The sequence below is a fragment of the Homarus americanus genome, unplaced genomic scaffold (assembly GCF_018991925.1).
Source record: "Homarus americanus isolate GMGI-L3 unplaced genomic scaffold, GMGI_Hamer_2.0 scaffold24057, whole genome shotgun sequence".
Classification (NCBI taxonomy): domain Eukaryota; kingdom Metazoa; phylum Arthropoda; class Malacostraca; order Decapoda; family Nephropidae; genus Homarus; species Homarus americanus.
In genome coordinates, this window is record NW_024746050.1 from 445792 (window position 1) to 467500 (window position 21709).

Below are 21709 nucleotides of genomic sequence, written 5' to 3' on the forward strand. Positions count from 1 at the left end.
TCTGTTATGAACGTTTGTTATATCCTGTGAACGTTTGTCTTTCTCTTCCTGGTGAACGTTTAATACCATGAGTGTTTATTTGTCTATAGTCTTGTCTTGCTGTGTGGTTGTTATATCGAGGTCCTTTAGATGTAAAAGCTCTTTAAGGCTTTTGTTTTGGATAGGTTATATTAGGTTAGGTTAGGTTAGGTTAGGTTAGTAGAGTGATCGCATGTGTGTGTGTCATAACCGAACCCAACCGAACCCATCCCAACCCAAACTTAACCCAACCCAACCCAACTCCAACCTAACCCAACCTAACCGAACCGAACTCGAACCGCCGAACCGAACTGAACTGAACCCTTCTCATCCCAACCCCACCCCACCCCACGTACCGACACTCAGACAGTCTCACGTGCCAACACACAGGAAGCGGTGGCGGATGTACGGTCATTAGGAAGGAAACTTTAACAGAGACATTTCAATAGTAAATTAGTGTTTTGTTTCTTAATCGTCGCCATCGTCTTTGTTTCCACAGATAACTTGTATTATTATTAACTCTGATAAACACTTCCTTTACGGGGAATATTTTACGACTATTAACGACACTAAAGAAGGTGTCAGGGTTAACAAACACACTATTATGTTATTGACACAAACAGTAACAAGAATAATCGATATATGTCGTTAGTTTCTCAATAGTTTCTCGTTAATTTTACTTTTTTGGGTCAGGTATATTGTTTAAGCAACCCAGAGTAGATTATAATGTATAGTTAATATATAAAGCAACGTTTATTTTAGTATCTTTTGTTTATTTTTATTATTATTATTATTGGTGGTGGTGTTGTTGTTGATTGGTTGTTGTTGTTGTTGTTGTTTTGGTATGTTGTTGTTGTTGTTTTAATGTTTCATCTACCATTAAAATTCACATTCAATCTTTATTTACTTTCCATTACGATAAATCAATTTTAATTAAGTTCCTTTAAAGTAAGATTCTACCCCTTCCTCGACACTCCTCCCGCTGTCTCCCCGTGTAACCCTTCCTCATCCTCCTCCCGCTGTCTCCCCTGTGTAATCCTCCGTCACTCCTCCCTGCTGTCTCCCTGTGTAACCCTTCCTCGTCCTCCTCCCGCTGTCTCTCCCTGTGTAACCCTCCTCCTCTGTAACTCCTCCCGCTGTCTCCCCGTGTAACCCTTCCTCGTCCTCCTCCCGCTGTCTCCCCGTGTAACCCTTCCTCGTAACTCCTCCGCTGTCTCCCCGTGTAACGTAATTATTACCTTAACTGATAACAAAAATAATGAGACGGAAAAATAAACCGGGTAAATTATTTTGTGTTTACTGATGGTCAACACTGAACACTTTTACTATTTAATATATGAAGAATAACAGAGAACCAGTGCTGCCAGAGAGAACCGCCAAAGGACTAACAGAGAGAACCAGTGCTGCCAACGAAGGACTAACAGAGAGAACCAGTGCTGCCAACGAAGGACTAACAGAGAGAACCAGTGTTGCCAACGAAAGAATAAGTACAGTTATTTTGTAACAAATTTCAGGTTAAGTTAGGTGAGGTTAGGTTAGGTGAGGTTAGGTTAGGTTAGGTTGAAAGAGTAAAGTTTGACGCTGTGGTATATATTTGTCTGTTAGGAAGCAATATATGTTACACGACCAGGTACAGTATTACCTTATTACCTGAGATGTTAAGTATAGACTAATATTAAAGATCATTACAGGTAAGAGTGCGGTGGCCGAGTGGACATTGAACCTAAAAGTCATTCGTTTGATTCCTGAGTAGCTTTCAGTCAATTTAGTGACACCTACATTTACAGTTGGTGAATTGAAGACAGTCATGTGTAGTGCTGGCCGCGTCACCTCTGTATGTATACTGTGTTGTATCCAGATTGTCCGTAAACTGTCTACCAAGCCTATGGGATCCCCTTTCACTTTCATTAACATAAGAACATGTTTACTATATTTCATCTTATAACACTATCTTGCCCCGAGTCCCGGTTTTCAAGGTCGAGAACCATAAACCAACACATCTTCCCTCTCATCTTCCCTCTCATCTTCCCTCTCACTGTTGCCATATGGTCAAGATTCCCCCCTTGTTCTTATTATCTTATGTATCTTAACAACGTCCGTGTTTGTTGCGTAAATGCATAGGGAGGTACAAGGGGGAAGGGGAGGAGGTGTAGAAGGGGAAGGGAGAGCGGTGACCTTGTATCTACAGGAGAGAAAGGCCCCCCGGGAGAAGTTTGGATGGTACTCAGGTGATGAAAGACAGAGTCGTGTGTGGAGGTGACCGGCGGGAAAGGTCTGGGAATGTATTTACTGTTCACACGGGATGGTTTTTTTTCCTACTCTACGTTACATCGTCAATGATGATAGATTGTCCACGAGGTAACAATTATTATTACGGAGGGAGAAAAAGATGTACAACTCCATTTAAGTGTCACGAAAACTTAAAAAAAAAATCATATAGATAAAATAAACCCAATTAAACCACTACAGTTTATTTTTTCCAAGACCTAAACTTTACAATTCAAGAAAATCACCTTTGGGTTACCTGCTCCACCTGGTCCTCTGTAAAGGAACACTAGAATTATCCCAAGTCGGTATAATTACAGTAGATTATAGAGTTCGGTGGCTACATCCTTCTCCTCACCAACCTTGGCTACACCACCACCTCAACCCTTCACTGTGTATCCTCCACGGCTTAGTCTTATGGCCACTCGGAACGTGAGAGAATATTATTGATCGCATCTTCGGGTTTTTTTAATGGTGATTCAAGAAGCCTCACGACCTTGACTCATCTTCGCCTTTTTAATACATATTTTCCTCCCCACTAGTAAACATGATCCCTCAGACACACACAGGGTTAATGTAGTTACTTTTATTTCAGGGTTATATACTATAATATAACCCTGAACTACAAGTAAACTTTAGCCCTAAGACACTACAATATAACCCTGAACTACAAGTAAAAATGGGTTATATCCTGTTGATGCTCTCCATTCATTCAGTGTGTGTGTGTGTGTGTGTGTGTGTGTGTGTGTGTAACAATGAGAATTAGGAAGATAATTCATTGCTGTATATTATTTATTATCTATTGTTCTTCTCTGATTGACGAGATTACATTTTCCTAACCAATACAGTTTTCTATTTTTGTTACTTTCAGCAGCGGACTCTACCTAGTAAAGATTCTCATTTGTAGAGATAAGAAGTAGAGTTAAGCCTTGTTTTATATAGGTTTATAACTCTCCTGTGTTTATGGTTTATTGATCTCCAGCTATTGGGAAGGTTTAATACATGAATCTTCAACCCAGGTAAACCCCACAACCTGCCTGTGACGCTCTGACAGATCTGAATGGAATCTCTGTAGTATAATCAAGGTGTTGTGATTGTTTATTAACCTAACCTAACCTCCTCCCCCTTCCACTCTTCCAACCCTCCCCCCTCCTCCACCCCTTCCATCCCTCTCCCCCCCACTCCTCCACCCTTCATCCCTCCCCCTTCCACCCTTCCAACCCTCCTCCCCCCACTCCTCCACCCTTCATCCCCCTCCTCCACCCTCCTCCACCTTCCACCCTCTCCCCCCACTCCTCCACCCTTCCATCCCTCTCCCCCCAACTCCTCCCACCCATCCTCCCCCCCCCCCCTCCTCCCTCTCCTCCTCCTCTTCCTACGCCCACCTCTCGCCTCTGGGGCTGGTCACACTAAGCCTAACTAGTCATAACTAATTTACAACCGTGTTATTGTATTTTTTTTTGTTCTTTACGGGAAGTTTCAACAACCAAGGTTATAGAGATTAGTGTTGTTAGTGTCGTTACAACCCACAACTCCCACAACCTTTACTATATATTAACACCATGTGGTCACTCGCTGCTCACCATACATACATACATACATACATACATACATACATACATACATACATTCATACACCAAAAGGTACCTAGGGATATTGTCCATGATTATTGTGAGGGCACTATATAAAGGTATATTATAATAACTACTGTGATCACTGAGTTAGAGGCGATAATGAACGCCAGACGATCATTTCTCCTCCCGTCATTTGATGTGGTCGTCGAAATGTGACTTTGTTGACCCGGAGTTAATGACTTTTATCTCTTCCGTGACTTGGATATATCAACTTATCACTGGCAGGTATTGTTAACTTGGCCAGGTATGTTTGTTGACTTGGCCAGGTATGTTTGTTGACTTGGCCAGGTATGTTTGTTGACTTGGCCAGGTATGTTTGTTGACTTGGCCAGGTATGTTTGTTGACTTGGCCAGGTAACACAGGTATCTAGTTAAGGTAAACAGACAAACACATTACTTTAGACCAGAAGATTTTCAATTTTTTTAAACTTTATCAACAAACTTTTTGACTTGATTTTCACCAATTTTATGCCATTATTCACTTGTTTCTCGCCATCACACTAATCTTGCACCTTTCACACTTGCTTCACGACCTCGGGAGGGGAGGGAGGGGTGGGGTGGGAAGGGAGAGAAGGGAGGGATGGGAGGGGTGGGGTGGGGTGGGAAGGGAGAGAAGGAGGGGATGGAGGGTGGGGTGGGGTAAGGGAGAAAGGGAGGAGGGGGGTATGTTGACTCGTACTTGTAGGGGGGCAGATAAACGCGCCATCATCTAGGTCAGCCTCTGTTCCCACTACCCAGACCTACATTATTTTTTTACCTTGTTTAGCTCTCTGTGTCTCTCTCTCTCTCATCACAGTAATGTTATGTACCTATTCAGAACTGAGGGTGGGGAGGGGGTGAGGGGTGGTGGGGGTTGTCCTGATAGTGAACCATCGACCCCCTAGAGGTGAGTGTTGTTCACTGGGCGAGGGTAAACACGGTCACTGTAGAGGACGAATGGTTGCTGGAGGAGGATTTATATAGGTATGATATTTTAATCTGTGTAATGACAAGGCTAAAACTGTTTTGACGAGTCTGTCATCTGAAGGCCCACCAACCCAACCTAAACCCTACCTAACCCTAACCCCTAACCCTACCCCTAACCTACTAACCTAACCTACCTTACCCTACCCTACCCTAACCCTAACTCTAACCTTACCCCACCCTACCCCTACCTAACCTTACCCTACCCTACCCTAACCTAACCTATTCAACCCCACCCTACCCTAGTCCAAGTTTATGAAGCATCGTTCACTAAAGGTCTTATATGTAGTTTTAAGTATCGTTCACAAAGTCTTAATCTCCACCACAAACAATAACAATAGCACTGCCTGACCTCTGTTCCCGCCACGACTGGACCCAAACACCGGAATCCTGTTAAGAGGTGAAACTCAGCAACAAGTTCATGATAAATTATAAATGTCACCCCGCCGACTACACCTTCACTGTCCTGGTTCACCGGCCCGGGAAAACCTCTCATAATTTGACCTTTTACCGCATACTAGTTTAGATAAGAGGTTAGCTTAGGTTAGGTTAGGTTTAGGTTAGGTTAAGTTAGGGTAAGTAACGTTAGGTTAGGTCCTCACATGGGAAAGTCAGTTCTCAGGGTTGGTTAGGTTAGGTAAGGTCCTCACATGGGAAAGTCAGTCCTCAGGGTTGGTTAGGTTAGGTTAGGTCCTCACATGGGAAAGTCAGTTCTCAGGGTTGGTTAGGTTAGGTTAAGTCCACACAAGGGAAACTCAGTCCTCAGGGTTCATCTAAGACCAAATATATAAAACATTATCTTCTTTTAGGTAAATTTTGTCTGTTTTAAACATTTCAGTAACTCTTAACACGTGTCGTTAATCTTAGTCTAGACTCCCAGGAGATAATATTAAACTGTCTTCTCTGTCAGGTACTCTTGATGTATTTAAGTTCGTGAGAAAATGAAAATAAATTCATTTTTAATCGTCAAGACTCAAGGCTACACCGCTCACTTTAACATGTGATTCATTTTATCGAGGTTAACAGCCACCTTCTCGCCCTGTTCCGACCTCGAATTATGGACGGGCGGAGGACGGCAGGGAGAGGGAGGTGCAAAAACTTGTTGGTCATCCTCTTACTGATGATGCGCCGCCCGACTCTTCTCTTCCTCCTCCTCCCCCTCCTTCTCCTCTCTCTCACATCCGCACCCCTCCTTCCATAACCGAGAGAGAGAGAGAGAGAGAGCTGAATATTTCTCATCACTAAGAAATAACCCCCCAAATCACATTGAGACTCTACCTCGATGACCGACGTTCACTTCAGGATCAGTTAAGAGAAAATATTAATGTTATGAATCAATAATAAATTCTTGTCTACATTAAGTGCGTCTGGTAAGTGATTGTCTCTGTTTATGGTTAAATTTGAGTCATTTCTTATTATTCTTGGGGAATATATTGTTGTGTTGTTGCTTAATATAACCAGTTTGGTAAATTCTTATATATTCTTACTTATCAAGATATAAATTCATGGAGCTTTTGTGATGCCAGACACTCGGCTTGGTCAGTGGAGGTAGTGGGTCAACTGGCCGGTTGACCTGGATGAGACAGGCGCTGAGTAGGGGTGGGGGGGTGGGAGGGTCCTGATGACTGGCAGGAAAGATAATGGCAAACCAAACCTGAATTACGAACAGATGATTGGTGACCAGTTTGACCTAGAGCCAGGACTGACACTCACCGTCAGCCACCACTCCTGTCATTGGTTGTCAGCAGGTATTTTTTTCACACTGACCTTCACACCTTAACGCTACTCGCAAACATTATGGAGTAGAATGACTCCACTGAGGATATTTAAACATTTATGGACGTGTTATTAGACCTGAACAAACTACCCCTGACCCCTGAGTATAATAGTGTCACAACCCCTGATATTTTAATGGCTTCAAAACATATATAGCGTTAGCACGTTTAGTAAAGTTCTCCCTGAAGGTGTTGACGTTTTCTTTTAACACACACCTATGGATAACTCCTATAAACGCAAAAATGGATAACTATAGCGATTTATTACTTAATATCAAGTACTAAAGGAAGATATGTGCCAAATACACTCTCTTTCTTTCTCTCGCTGCTAAATATCAAATGTTATTGATATATATGACATAACGTTTGAGAATATTAAGTGTCTGATGGGGAGATGGAGGGGAGGCTGCACTGGATTACCTTTCTGTTTTGACATTAGTAAAAGCAGGTGAGGAAGATTACTTACCTGATGGTTACCTGACATAGGGAAGGCGGCTAGTGGTCTGTGTAGGATCCCTCCATTGTTGTTGAAGCTCAGTACTGTTGTCGACTACATAGCTTGTGTTGATAGACTATTCTATATAATTTCACCCATGGATAACACCAGCTCAGGAGGGATAAACTGAGAGTGAATCGGGATGATATTATTTAAGTGAGAATCAGATATTGATGAATGATGGTGGTGGTATAGTGGTGTTACGAACCACGCCACCAATTGTCATGATCTACCTACCCAGCACTACGAACCACGCCACCAATTGTCATGATCTACCTACCCAGCACTACGAACCACGCCATCTAGGGACAAAACCCGAGTATGACTACTCTTAGTTACCACTCCCGGGTTTCCCTTCTCCATATCCTGGTTGTTGTGACACCTCCTCCAAGTCTTCTTCGTCAGCTCCAGATCGATGAGAGTTTAGTTCACTCTGGGAAGTGACCACAGGATCATCTATCCTGGAAACCTACGGCACAGTGACTACCTACCGTCTTCTACAATACTCAGCCTTACTCGTCAGCCATCTCAGCTCCGCACTTAAGTATTTGTAATCTTATATTGCCTCCCCCCACCTCCACCTTGCTTCACAATTGTTGTATGTTGTATAAATATGTATATACTGTTAATGTTTAGGTTAAGTATGGTTAAGGGTAAATTATAGAAAGCTGAATATTTTGTTAAGGAATTTATGGTACTTTATTATACACAACGAAAACTCTCATCCTTCGTCTACCCTTTTATAGTCCGATTGTCTTTGTTTTTTTATTGTTGTTGCCTGTTGGGATCTGGGTAGACTTTTAACTATATTCTAAATCCCCAACTCGTAACAGTGGTAACATGTGTATATCTCTGTATCTCACACGGTTGTATCCTAGGTTCGAGTCTTGCCCCTGGACAGTTTTGAGAAGGGTTTTGTTAGCCAGTGTGACTCTCCCAGACCCGCCAGGCTTGTACTGACACGAGACCATATACTTCATAACACCATACCCACATAATGTTGATCGACTTTGTTCCTCACGTCACCATATTAGCTGCCATGAAGTCACTATATTCTGACACACTATACGTCATAACACAGTCAGATTAGTGTATCAGAATTGCGTGCGTCAGTGTACTTACATAAGAGTACTGTACCCTGACAAGTGATTTTCTCATAACACTCAGAATAATGTATCAGTGTTTTAACATCAGGCAACTATGACACAAGTAGTTCCGTAATAACACTGTTAGTATAGCGTGTGTCAGTATGCTTAACTCCAAGGCACTACACTCGCCTCCTCGCTGTGTATCAATTCATAAGTAACGAGAGACTTTACGTCACCAAGATGGCGTGATAACTCAAATGAATTTATGCAATATTTATATCCATTTGGGATCTCTACTTAAGGTTCCCAGGTGCTGCATGTCTGTCTGTCTGTCTGTCCGTCTATCTCCCTCACAACACCTGTCTCCCCTTTACAACCCCTGGCCACTCTTTCCCTCCCACATGGCCATGCCCTCACCTGGCCATGCCCTCACCTGGCCACTCTCACCATTAGTACTCCTCAGGTGTGGCTATTATGATAAATCACTAGAAACAGGAACTTGTTGGCCCTGAAAGATTCATTATTTTTTCGACCAGAGTCACAATGAACACACAAACACACAGGCATAAAACAGTCAGGGGGGAGGGGGAAGGAGAAGGGGGAAGAAGGGGGAGAAGGGTGGTAGGAGGGTGAGGGTGTTCTGGGTCATAATAATTGCCCCTCCTTGACGACGCCATCTAAAGATATACCAGGAACGTTCTAGTCTACTGACACATTTCCAAACCCTTTCCTCATAAAACATTTCTGGGTAAATATTATCGTAAATTTATCAAGATGGAAAGATAATTTATTTATTTATTTTACTGAGTATTAAAGTTATGTATTATTGGGGTTAATTTTTTATTCTTGTCGATATTTGTGATCTAGTTGTATGTATGTATGTACGTATGTATGTATGTATGTATGTATGTATGTATGTATGTATGTATGTATGTAATAATAAATAATAATAATAATAATAAACGGTTTATTAATAGAGTTACACCCGGTGGCTGAAAATATACAGACTTAAATTTGATTTAGACATAATGATATAATATGCATTGAATACATTTACAGGGCTGTACAGCACATAAATCAGGAATTGTTTATTATTTTAACAATAGATGGGATGGTACTGTTCTTATATCTATCGGTGCGGGCTCTTATGGGCTGAATTTTGTTGTAGTGGCGGACTGCGCGAGGTGGGTGGGGGGCTGCAGGAGGTGGCGAGGGTGGTGCAGTAGTCCACGGCCAAACCTTTCCAGTGCTTGGTGGTGGTGGTCACTGAGGGATGGCATTTCCAGGGTGGAGAGAGCGTTGGTGTAGCCGGAGTATTCTGCGCCGAGCATGATTCTGCAGGCCCTTTTCTGTACCTTCTCTAGCTGACGTTGTTAATAGTCCTTCGTCGCCACCCAGCATACACACGCCAAGAAGGTGTTAATTACACTTGACCTTCAGTTTAGTGTTGGGAAGGTGAGCTGAGAATATGGCGTAGAAGTCTAAGTGAGGTAGTAGTAGTAACACCAATATAACCATCACTACCACTATCACCACCACTAACACCACCAGTACCACCACTATCACCACCACTAACACCACCACTAACACCACCACTAACACCACCAGTACCACCACTATCACCACCACTAACACCACCAGTACCACCACCAGTACCACTAACACCACCACTAACACCACCAGTACCACCACTATCACCACCACTAACACCACCACTAACACCACCAGTACCACCACTATCACCACCACTAACACCACCACTAACACCACCAGTACCACCACTATCACCACCACTAACACCACCACTACCACCACCACCAGAATGTTTGGTTATAAATCCAAACTTATGAGCTAACATATGGAAAATTCACATCCCAGCACAGACACACACACACACACACAGACACACGCACACGCACACACACACACACACACAGACACACACACACAGGGACACAACTCAATACTCTCAGGAGTGTCAGAGTAAAATTTATTATGAAAGTGAACTGAGATTGTTATGTCATTTCAGTGAATATATAAAAAGTACAGTGGTTTAATGTATAGTTATTGACACCATCGTCTCTTGGCCTGTTGTGTCGTGAAGGAACAGTATATTGGGTTTTGGAAATGTCGCTTCTCGTCTCCTCCCATTGTTAGTTTATTGAATTTTTTACAGGATTTTGAAATTTGTATCGTCGTATGTAGTGCTGTAGTGTGTGAGAACTAAAGTAGTACTGTAGAAATGGTAGACTGTAATGATTTAATCCCTTATTAATATCTACAGATGTATTTAGTTAAGTGTAATTATGGAATATGTGAAAATAATAACATTTCTCTAATATTGTCACTAAAAACCTAACCTAACCTAACCTTATTCTTGTATTTGAGTAAAAACAAAATCTAAATAATCCAGGTATGGTTTCCGATTGACCCAACAGCTCACCCGATTGTCACAAGCCATCTCAAGAATGTAAACAAACAATTGACCATAACTCAGGCTACTTGCCACACAAACATTACTGTTAAATATACAACAACAATACTGGAATGGATTTTTTGACTTCTGAAATCGTGACAATAACACACGCGATGCACCACCACCATCACCACCACTATCACCACCACCACCATCACCACCACTATCACCCTGACCATCACTACCACTATCATCACCACTATCACCACCACTATCACCACCACCACCATCATCACCACTATCACCCTGACCATCACTACCACGATCATCACCACTATCACCATTATCATCACCACCACCACTAATAAAAATTCTGAACATGTAGAAATTTGTACTTATAAACCCAAACGTGACAGAAAACCTTTTACGAATCCTAATTAAATTCCAAAGACAATTAAAACAAGTGGGCCCTGGCTGCCTTAATGAGGGACTTGCACACAGGCGCACCACACTACCGCCTCTAACAGACTATAGACCCCCGGCCAGCTCAATACGGCGCGAGGTTCTTCCGAGAGCGGGTAACGTGTACTGCCCAAATAGCCCTCTCTAAAACCAGCAAATTTTTAGAACTGTGTTAGACTTTTAATACAACAATACCGCAGAACTGTTACATCAAGCGAGTCCCAGTGAATATTTTCGTTGTGTTTTGAAAGAATTCTTAATCACGCGAAGTTTTGTAATAAGTTTTGAAGTGAGGGATTCATGCAACACTTAAATACTTACTTGAATGATCTTTATGTTGAGTCACACTGTTTATATTATCTAACTCTACGGGTACCATTCAGAACTACTTTATAGGTACATATTATTGACAGATGATGATACGTGAAATACTGCACCGATCAAGTAACAATTAAAAGAAACATCAATTTTTTTAAAGATATTCATTTGTTACTGAAGGTGAGGTTGAAGTCTTTAACATGAGGATATACGAAGAACACCTTGAGGTCGACAAGAACTAAATTCCCACACTAAGATGGTGAGGAAGGTTGGCAAGGCTTGGTAGTGACGAGACCAGAGGAGGAGGAGAGAAGAGGAGAGGGAAGAGGAGGAGGAGGAGGAGGAGGAGGAGGAGGGGGCGATTAAAAGAGATTAGAATGAGCTGATCAAATGGAGGAGAGATCTGAGACGCGACCCCTTGAGTACCGTGACTGTCTTAGGGATGGCAATTAGGCTTTATAATTGTTTACACACACACACACACACACACACAGCGACACATTTATTACTAGTAGTGTAAATATCTACAACTTACCTTCATGTTTGTAAACCATCGTAATTACCATATCCTTCTCACCTGTCTCAATACTGTACTCGTTAACAAGGTAGCTAGAGTGACTGAGTTTCCTTAACACTTGTTTATAATCAACTACAAAAATAATCCTTCCCATGTAAATATAACGAAATATCAGACGTTCAGGAAATTCGCAAGTTGAGTATTATGGATGGGAGGAAGACCTGCCTGATGGTGGTCTCACTCGTGGCCACAGTTGGGTGTTGTTCAGGGTTCCTACAGTCTCCTGAAGGTCAAGAATTCTTCACCGCCTACGTCAGTGCTATTGATGTTATGGGTATCAACATCTTCCTCCCAGCTAACAGTAAGTATTAATGTTGCCTTCAAGTTATTTATGTTTTTTACGCACATTTACGCCATATATTGTTTTACGCTGTTGTGTTGGTTGACGGTAAACAAGATGATATATTTGGATCTTGTTCATTTACTCATAAGTTATCGTTTCAAGAGGTTATTATACGCAATTAATTATCGTACTGAAGAGGTTAAGTTATCGTACGCAAAGGTTAAGTTATCATACTCAAGGGTTAAGCTATCATACTCAAGGGGCTAAATTATCGTACTCAAAGGGTTAAATTATCGTACTCAAAGGGTTAAATTATCGTACACAAGGGGTTAAATTATCGTACACAAGGGGTTAAATTATCATACTCGAGGGGTTTACTTCCCCGTACTCAAGACAAAGTGCTCTGCCTTGCCCAACACATTCCCACTACATAATAGAATTTACGAATTCAAAATACATTAGTATTTTCAGGCTCTTAATGTACAAAGGTTCGTATTGACCTCGTAATTATAGGTGTAAGAATGAACTAAAATGGATCACTCGAGCAGAATCACATAAAAACATTAAATTGTACTGAAACTCTACTGTAATTAGACACACTTAAGCACAATCACATGAAAACCACATTAAACTATACCAAGAAACTCTACTGTAATTATACACACTTAACTTGGGTTATTTGTGTATAGTCAAGCGAGTCATTCAGGTGTGAGGACTATTTACCTGTTTAAACCTTTGTGTGTTGAGTTAACGGGGGTTATAAAGTCTCGCTGAATGTTTTATTGATATCTCGCGTGTGTCTCTTGGTTCTGGCCTTGAGTTGAGTGTCAGCACTATGTATTAGTCATTAAACCACCGTCAACGTCCTTAGAGCATTTGTCTCAGTCGGATTCACATTCGTAGCGGTGTTATTGTCTTGATCAATACCTGAGTGAGTGAGTGAGTGAGTGAGTGCATGAGTGAGTGAGTGAGGACTCGTTCATTGAATATCTCTTTATGAGTCTCCTATGTCCTTATTATTAATTCAAGCTCATGTTGTGTCTTAGTGTTGTTCGAAGCTTCGTGACTCACTGATTCATTTCATTAATTGTGAAAGTAGATTATCAGGACTCTCTCTCTCTCTCTCCTCTTCCCCCTTCTCCTCCTGAACCTCTCCCTCACCCTCTTCCCCTTCCCCTCCCGACCCTCTCCCCTCCCTCCCTCCCTCCCTCCTCCCCTCCCAGTATCCAGCATAATATAGTGACTTACACAACACTGACACCCTCCAGGGCAAGGTGAGGTGGTGCCCGTGGGTATGTTGCGGGCACTATGGTTGCAGTCACCTCTGAGCGTGGCCCTGCAGCAGGTAAGGAGCAGTAAGGAGGTGAAGACGACCCTGGAGGCACTCAACTCAAACACCCTCAACGTGGCCTTCCTCAACACCCCCGAGGACCTGAGTCTGTTTGTCGAGGTGAGTCACTCTGAGTCACTCTTCGTATACCTTCACTGTGAGTCACTTGTTATGAGTCACTTGTTACACCTACTACACTGAGTCATTTGTTATACCTTCACTATGAGTCAGTTGTTATGAGTCACTTGTTACACCTACTACACTGAGTCATTTGTTCTACCTTCACTGTGAGTCAATGCACTGTACATCTTAAAAGCTCTCACGTACAGTACTTGATGTGTCGTCCGTGTACTAGGTGACACTGGCGTCCTTGGTGAGGCGACACTTGTGGTTGGTGATGGGGGACACTCGCCTGGTGACAGACGGTGACCACAAGCCTCGACTACCCCTCGATAACTTAGTAAGTCATCTATATAAGGTTACACTTATACCTTATACTCTAAACTACACTAACACCTTATACTCTCCTACTAATACCTTATACTCTTTACTACACTAACACCTTACACCATACGTATCACCAAACTATATCACCAATAATAATCACTGACCTATGTGGGTTATGTCGTTTTTGCCCTCAAGAACATGATTAAGCATTTTGAGGGAGGGGCAGGTGGGTGAGGGGGAGGGGCAGGTGGGTGAGGGGGAGGGGCAGGTGGGTGAGGGGAGGGGCAGGTGGGTGAGAAGGAGAGGGAGGGAGGGACAAGTGATTTAAAAAGTTCCCAAAGGTGAAAAGTAACATAATCACTTATCATTATATCATTAATTAAGGTGTGTTATTACCTGTGATTTACTGAGGTTAATTAATGACCCTACCTGTAGTGATTAATTGTTATTGATAATTTTTAATAACGTGAGAAATTTTTTTATAAATATTTTATTTTTATTTTTTGTTTTTGTTTATAAGAGTATGCAGTTGGTAATAAGTTTCGATTATATATATACACACATTATATACTCATACATTATACATACACACATTACAGACAAACATACATTATACACGCACATACATTACACATTCATACATTAGACACACACACGAGTTAAAAGCAATACCAGCTACACTATTGATTCTCATCGGTGCGGACTATAACAATAATGGGTCTTGAACTGAAGGTAATTTACGAGCCTTCACTAATGCTTATTGGAATATTCATGTCATTAATCCCTAGGTACAGCAACGCCCTCTATTAGCTATGAGTGTCTCTACTGTTATTACTCTGAGCATAAGTTATATAGCTAATATATAAAGTACGGCGTCTGTCTGTCTAGAGTTGTTTCAAATAGATATAGTTTTGAATATAGATGAAATTTGGTGGTGTTATGTAAATTTATGATAGACTACTAAAAAAATAATTAGGGAGAGGAGGGGAAGGGGAGGGGAAGGGGAAGGGAAAAGGGTTGGCCTATCTATACAGTATGGAGGCCCGCCATCTGGGCAACCACACACGGTCATTGTAATAATAATAATTGACGGTTTAATGAAAAAGTTCTGCAGCCCGAAGGCTGAAAATATACATTGGACATAAATGACTTATTACATACATTGGTGGTTTAACAAAAGCCTTCATTAGAGAAAGGTAAAGGAACATATGGTGAACATACAGATTAATGTAGGTGTTGAACAGCAAACACGTAGTGTAGTAATCCCTCCCAGATGGTGTTATCACGTGGTGTAGTAATTCCCTCACAGATGGTGTTATGAGGGACCACGTGGTGTAGTAATTCCCTCACAGATGGTGTTATGAGGGACCTGACGTGGTGTAGTAATTCCCTCACAGATGGTGTTATGAGGGACCACGTGGTGTAGTAATTCCTCACAGATGGTGTTATGAGGGACCTGACGTGGTGTAGTAATTCCCTCACAGATGGTGTTGATGACGTGGTGTAGTAATTCCTCACAGATGGTTATGAGGGACCTGTAGTAATTCCCTCACAGATGGTGTGTGGGGGACACGTGGTGTAGTAATTCCCTGTGTTATGAGGGTTTGGTGGTGTTATGTCAAGTGATGGTCCCAGGCCTTCCTATCGTAGACAGGATTAACACATCGCTGGTTGTTGTTGGGTCTCACGGGCCGTTATCACTGGGTACCTGGGACCTCACTGTGTGAAGGTTAACTTGGGTACGACTGTTACTGTTGAGTTGTTCTCACTGACTTAAGCACTGTTCACCACTGTTCACCTCTGTTTAACACTGGTTCCATTCCTTTCCTAAATGAAATTGTAACTTCTGGCGAGAACTTGTTGATATTCCGGTGGGGAGGAGGGTTCAGGGGAGGGAGTTGGTATGGGCCAACTTAACAGTTGACCTGGCTGCTCCGAGAGCAGCGCCAGGTACGTCTTGACCCTTCTGTGGTCAAGGATGTGTGTGTGTGTGTGTGTGTGTCTCACCACTAAATACATCTTTCATCACTAACATATATCACATCGTTCGTGAGGTACTTCAGGGGCGATATCTCAATTTATTTTATTTATTTATTTATTTTTTTTACTGAAGTCCTCAACAACAGTACAGATTATTGTTAGTATCGATGCCTGTGTGAAGAACCTGCTGTGGATAATGTTCTTTATAACTTTAATCTGGTTTAGTGGTGATGGATGTTATAATGTGATAATGTGATAAGAATTAACATTAACCTAAATTGCTTCTCATTTTTATAAAGGTGTAAATAATTATACCTACCTGTTAATCATACGAGTATTGATGAGTGTATACCTGTATGATTATCACTACTTATCAATCCTCCAGACATATATTATTTGTAATCATACGTACTCAACCACTCCATCTAGTACTCCATATATACAATGACAAACCAACACTGAGATAACCAAACAGATAAACACACTTAGGAATGTTATTTTCTTTTATATATAATGGTTGCCAGCCCAAGGGCCATCTAGGTGTGAATATATTTACATAAAACACACACACACATCAACACGCTCATTTTTTCGCGATATCATGGAATCGGTCTAATCCTGGAACCATGGTGGGGAGGCAGGGGGGGCATGGGAGTAAATAATGAGACAACATACGACGTGAGTCAACCAAACCAACCTAACCCAACTAACAATGGGGGGTAGTGATGGCACTGACAATAGGTGACGCTTGTAAGGGAGGGTGATAGGAGGGAGAAGGGAGGGAGGGAAGGAGAGTGTGATGGCAGGAAGGTAGAGAACAGGGTGGGTAGAGGGAGAGGAGGAGGAAGTAAAGAGGAGAGGAAGGAAGAGAGGAAGGAAGGAGGAGAGGAAGGAGGGAAGGAAGGGAGGAGAAGGAGGAAGGAAGGAGGAGGAAGAAGGGAGCAAGGAAGGAAGAGGAAGAAGGAAGGAGAGGAAGGAAGAGAGGAAGGAGGAGAAGGAAGGAGAGGAAGGAAGAGAGGAAGGAAGGAGGAGAGGAAGGGAGGAAGGAGGAAGGGAGGAAGGAAGGAGAAGAGGGAAGGGAGGAAGGAGAGAAGGAGAAGGAAGGGAGAAGAGGAAAAGGGAAGGAAGGAGAGGAAGGAAGGGAGGAAGGAAGGGAGAAGAGGAAGGAAGGAAGGAGAGGAAGGAAGAGAGGAGGAAGGAAGGGAGAGAGGAAGGAAGGAGAAGAGGAAGAGGAAGGAGAGAAGGAAGAGGAAGGAAGGGAAGGAAGGGAGGAGAGGAAGGAAGAGGAAGGAAGGGAGAGAGAAGGAAGAGGAAGGAAGGAGAAGAGAAGGAAGGAAGGAGGAAGGGGGAGAAGGAAGGAAGGAGGAAGGAAGGAAGGAGGAAGGAAGGGAGGAAGGAAGGGAGAAGAGGAAGGAAGGAAGGAGAGAAGGAAGAGAGAAGGAAGGAGAAGAGGAAGGAGGAAGGAGGAAGGAAGAGAGGGGGAGGAAGGGAGGAAGGAAGGGAGGAGAGGAAGGAAGAGAGGAAGGAAGGAGGAGAGGGAAAAGAGAGAAGGAAGGAGAGGAGGAGGAAGGAAGGAAGGAAGGAAGGAAGGAGGGAGGGAGGAGAGGAAGGAAGAGAGGAAGGAAGAGAGGAAGGAAGGGAGGAGAGGAAGGAAGGAAGGAAGGAAGGAAGGAAGGAGGGAGGAGAGGAAGGGAGGAAGGAAGGAAGGGAGGAAGGAAGGAGGAGAGGAAGGAAGAGAGGAAGGAAGAGAGGGAGGAGGAGGAGGAAGGAAGGAGGAGATGAAGGAAGGGCCAATCTGACGTGACTCTTAGAATGAAAAGAATATTTGATCAGTATTGGTAGTGGTGGATGAGTGGGTAGGGCGGTGTGGGTGAAAAGGGCCATGAGAGGGCAGATCAGTGGGGCTGGATGTTGCGGGAGAGGTGGGGTTACATAAGGGGCTCCTGCAGAAGAGCCTGGCATCATGGGCATATAACTCAAACATCAATACTGTATTAGCGTAAGTAAGAACCTATTGTATATATAAGATCTTCCTAATTGGCTTTACCTTCGACTATAAGGGAAATCTACCTGTAGGTCTTTCTCACCTGTCATGAGAGAGAGAGAGAGAGAGAGAGAGAGAGAGAGAGAGAGAGAGAGAGAGAGAGAGAGAGCGTATATGTTTTGTGTGATTAAGAAATATTGTATTTATAAGATATGTGATTTATGTGTGTGTGTGTGTGTGTGTGTGAGTGTGTGTGAGTGTGTGTGTGTGAGTGTGTGTGTGTGTGTGTGTGTGTGAGTGTGTGTGTGTGTGAAGTAAACAACATGGTCAATAAACCCCAATTTAAAATCTATAAAAAGTGACGAGTATTGATTCTGATAATGGTGACAATTCTTCCCCATTTGTTTGCGTCACCTACACTGTATACCTGAACTCTGTATATTAGCCTACACAGGTGACTAATTACAGGTAATATATATCACCCCTCGTAAGGTCCAACCAATTTATTGCCTTTGTTTGTTTTTGCTTTTGTAAATATTGTCAATGATTTATTCTGACTTTTATGAATGTGTTTTGTCTATGTGCATTGTGTGTATGTAATGGGGTGTGTGTATGTATGTATGTATGTATGTATGTATGAGAAACACTAATCTAACCTACACCACAACCACAGGTGACTTTCGCTACCGTTAACACCACCAACTTGACCAAGGTGGACCTGGTGGAGGTGTACAGCGTGAGTGATGACCTACCATACACCATCCGACAGTTTGGGTCGTGGCGAGCTGGTGGACCCGTCAGGCTGTCTCAAAAGGACTGGAGTGACAGACGATCTAACCTCACTGGACTTCACCTGAGATGCGTTACCTTACCTGTATGCTAATTAACTCTTAGTATATTTACTTTTGGATTTTGGGAAATGTTGTTGTTGTTTTGAGTCAGGTTGTATATGTAGTGAAAGTTCTATTTAACGGACTATATATAGGGGATAATCTGTTATATAGAGAGTTCCGTTTGATGTGAAATATCTATGGTCCACTGTACATACGCCCTTCTATCCCGTTCCACTGGTTCACTGTACACAATATAAAGATCGTATTGCTACAGAGGTAAACAGGTAACTAAATCTACATAATTTCCTCCCTACAGCAACAGCCCTTTACCTACCTTAGTGAGCCAGACTCCCAGATGAACGTACAAATCACAGGAGGTTATACCAAGGATGTGTGGGACGCCCTTCAAGAGATTCATGGCTTTACGTAAGTCTCCCCTAAAACACATCAAGCGTTCTTACGTTTTCTTTGATAGTTACGAGGATTATTTTTGTCGATGTTTGGGTCTTGATTGGATCGCGTGAAGATTAGGCCACCTTCCCTTTAGTTTAATTCACCTGGTGAGGGTTAGGTTAGGTTAGGTTAGGTTAAGTTAGGTTAGATTTAGCTCGGTTGGGTTAAGTTAGGGGGGGGATAATCTATAGATGAAATTAGCTTACATAACAAGAGTCAACTAAATATGGAACTGACCATTAGTCAATCGATAGCACGGAAAAGGGACGTGATTGCTGCCCGTATCATCATTGGGTATGACTTTGCTTGGGAGATTGGTATCCCCACATCCCCTGAGCAACGCTCTTGTGCATTATGCAGAAGACCCGACAGCCGCACCCTTATCCACTACCTCCTAAGATGTCCCCACACAACGCTTCCGTGACGCCTGCTGGACCACCACTCCACGACCCTATGACGGAGACACGATGATCCTCCCTATACTGGCCAGATATTATGTAAATAACATTGATTATGTGTTTAAGGAATATCCTTCCTTCCTTAGGCTTTAGTAAGCCCCTTTATAATATTTATACTGTATATACTTGTCACACTTGCCAGATGCTTCTGGTGTCATTGTACAGGGGTACCTAGTGACAGCACTAGGATCCTGCTTCCTCTATCAAGGAATAAACAATTGAAATTGAAAAAAAAATGAATCGATTGCAGTTGCCGTGCCTGGTGGTGGAGTGGGTGGTGGGAGGAGGGTGGCGGTGAGGAAAGGGGATGGGAAGGGGGGCATGAAGGCTATCCGTGACTCAATACTAGCTAGTGCACACGCTATCCCGTTCCCTCCCTCCCTCCCGGCAATTACTTAACATAAGAACATAAGAATGGAGGAAAATGCAGCGGGCCTATTGGCCCATACTGGGCAGTCCCGTTTACACCCAACCCCTACTGCTCATATGAGCTAACCGCTGGACCACCAGGATACTGGTGGTCCAGCGGTTAGCGTTCTCCGGTCACAGTCATAGGCTTGTGGGCCGTGGGTTCGAATCCTGGCGGGTTGAGGTGTTGATTGTATGTAGAAGTCCGCGTGCTTTATTGGGCTAATGAACAATATATATATATATATATATATGCTGATAACCACAAGGAAAGAAGAAAACACGAAGTTCCCAAGCGCTTTCGTGTAATTCACATCTTCAGGGGTGAGTACAGACTAGAGAGAGTAATACAAATCAAGGTGTATATATACAGAGGAGGGTGAGACCAGGTCCACAATGGTCAGGTATTAGGTAATGACCCTACTAATCTTTAAATAGCACACAACGGTTGGTGGTCAGGTCAGATGGTCAAGTGACCCGGCCTTCTCACCTGACCATCTGACCTGACCACCAACCGTTGTGTGCTATTTAAAAACACTTGCACCTACAGTGATTTACTTGTATATATATATATATATATATATATATATATATATATATATATATATATATATATATATATATATATATATATATATATATATATATATGTATAATATCAACTAAAAATATTTTTCACTAAATCTTGAAATATTTAAACTATATAATGTTAAATTCATAGCTTTAATCATGTACATTGTTTCTATAGGATTTATATAGCCATTCCTTCCACAGGTACTCATGTCGTGTGCCAGAGGATGGTAAATGGGGAGCTCTGAGTGACGGTAAATGGAACGGCTTAGTGCAGGAGATGGTGGAACAAAGGGCCGACGCGGTGGTGTCCTCCCTCGACCATACAGGCGCCAGGGCCAAAGCTGTACACTTCGTCACGGGGCTGAGAGAAGTGGGGTGAGTCTTAGCTGTCAGTTTGTCCCCAGTAAGTACGGGGATGAACCTTGTGGGGTGTTAATACGTGAGTGCTGAAACCTTTTGCCTCACTGTGATTACTATGGTGATCTTTTTCGGTGTATAGCATGTGTGTTGAGCACTCCCGGAGAGAGAGAGAGAGAGAGAGAGAGAGAGATGCGCCTGGCAGTATGAACGCTCGTATTGACACGGACCAAAGTATGTGTGTGTCCCTCTAACGAGTTTATCTTGCCTCAGGTACCGGTTAGTAGTGAGGCGGCCAGGCCTGATGGACCAGACCTGGACGAGCTTCACGAGTGAGCTTCTCCCTGATGCTTGGCTCGGCACCATGGCCTTCGTCCTCCTGGCTCCTCCCTGCCTCGTCCTCTGTGCCCACTACTCTCCCTTAGAGACGGAGAAAGTCACCCTTAAAGATGCCTATATTCTCGCCGTTGGGGCTTTTGCTATCCAAGGTAAAACAGTAGTGGTCAGCCCTTCCTGGCTCTGGTTGGGTAGGGTAGGGTAGTTAATCTAGGGTAGGGTAGGGTAGGGTAGTTAATCTTAAGGCTGAGGGA

General features: G+C 42.9%; 1 protein-coding gene across 1 annotated transcript in view; it reads left to right on the top strand.

The window, feature by feature from the left end:
- Window positions 1–6502: 6502 nt before the first annotated feature.
- Window positions 6503–21709, top strand: part of LOC121878900 (glutamate receptor ionotropic, kainate 2-like) — a 19245-nt gene continuing 4038 nt past the window's right edge. Inside the window, exons 1-9 of the mRNA XM_042385338.1 lie at window positions 6503–6629; window positions 11073–11234; window positions 12129–12314; window positions 13565–13746; window positions 13982–14086; window positions 18711–18911; window positions 19187–19296; window positions 20964–21137; window positions 21393–21607. Coding sequence (XP_042241272.1) covers window positions 6503–6629; window positions 11073–11234; window positions 12129–12314; window positions 13565–13746; window positions 13982–14086; window positions 18711–18911; window positions 19187–19296; window positions 20964–21137; window positions 21393–21607 — 1462 coding nt within the window. The remainder of the gene's footprint in view (window positions 6630–11072; window positions 11235–12128; window positions 12315–13564; window positions 13747–13981; window positions 14087–18710; window positions 18912–19186; window positions 19297–20963; window positions 21138–21392; window positions 21608–21709) is intronic.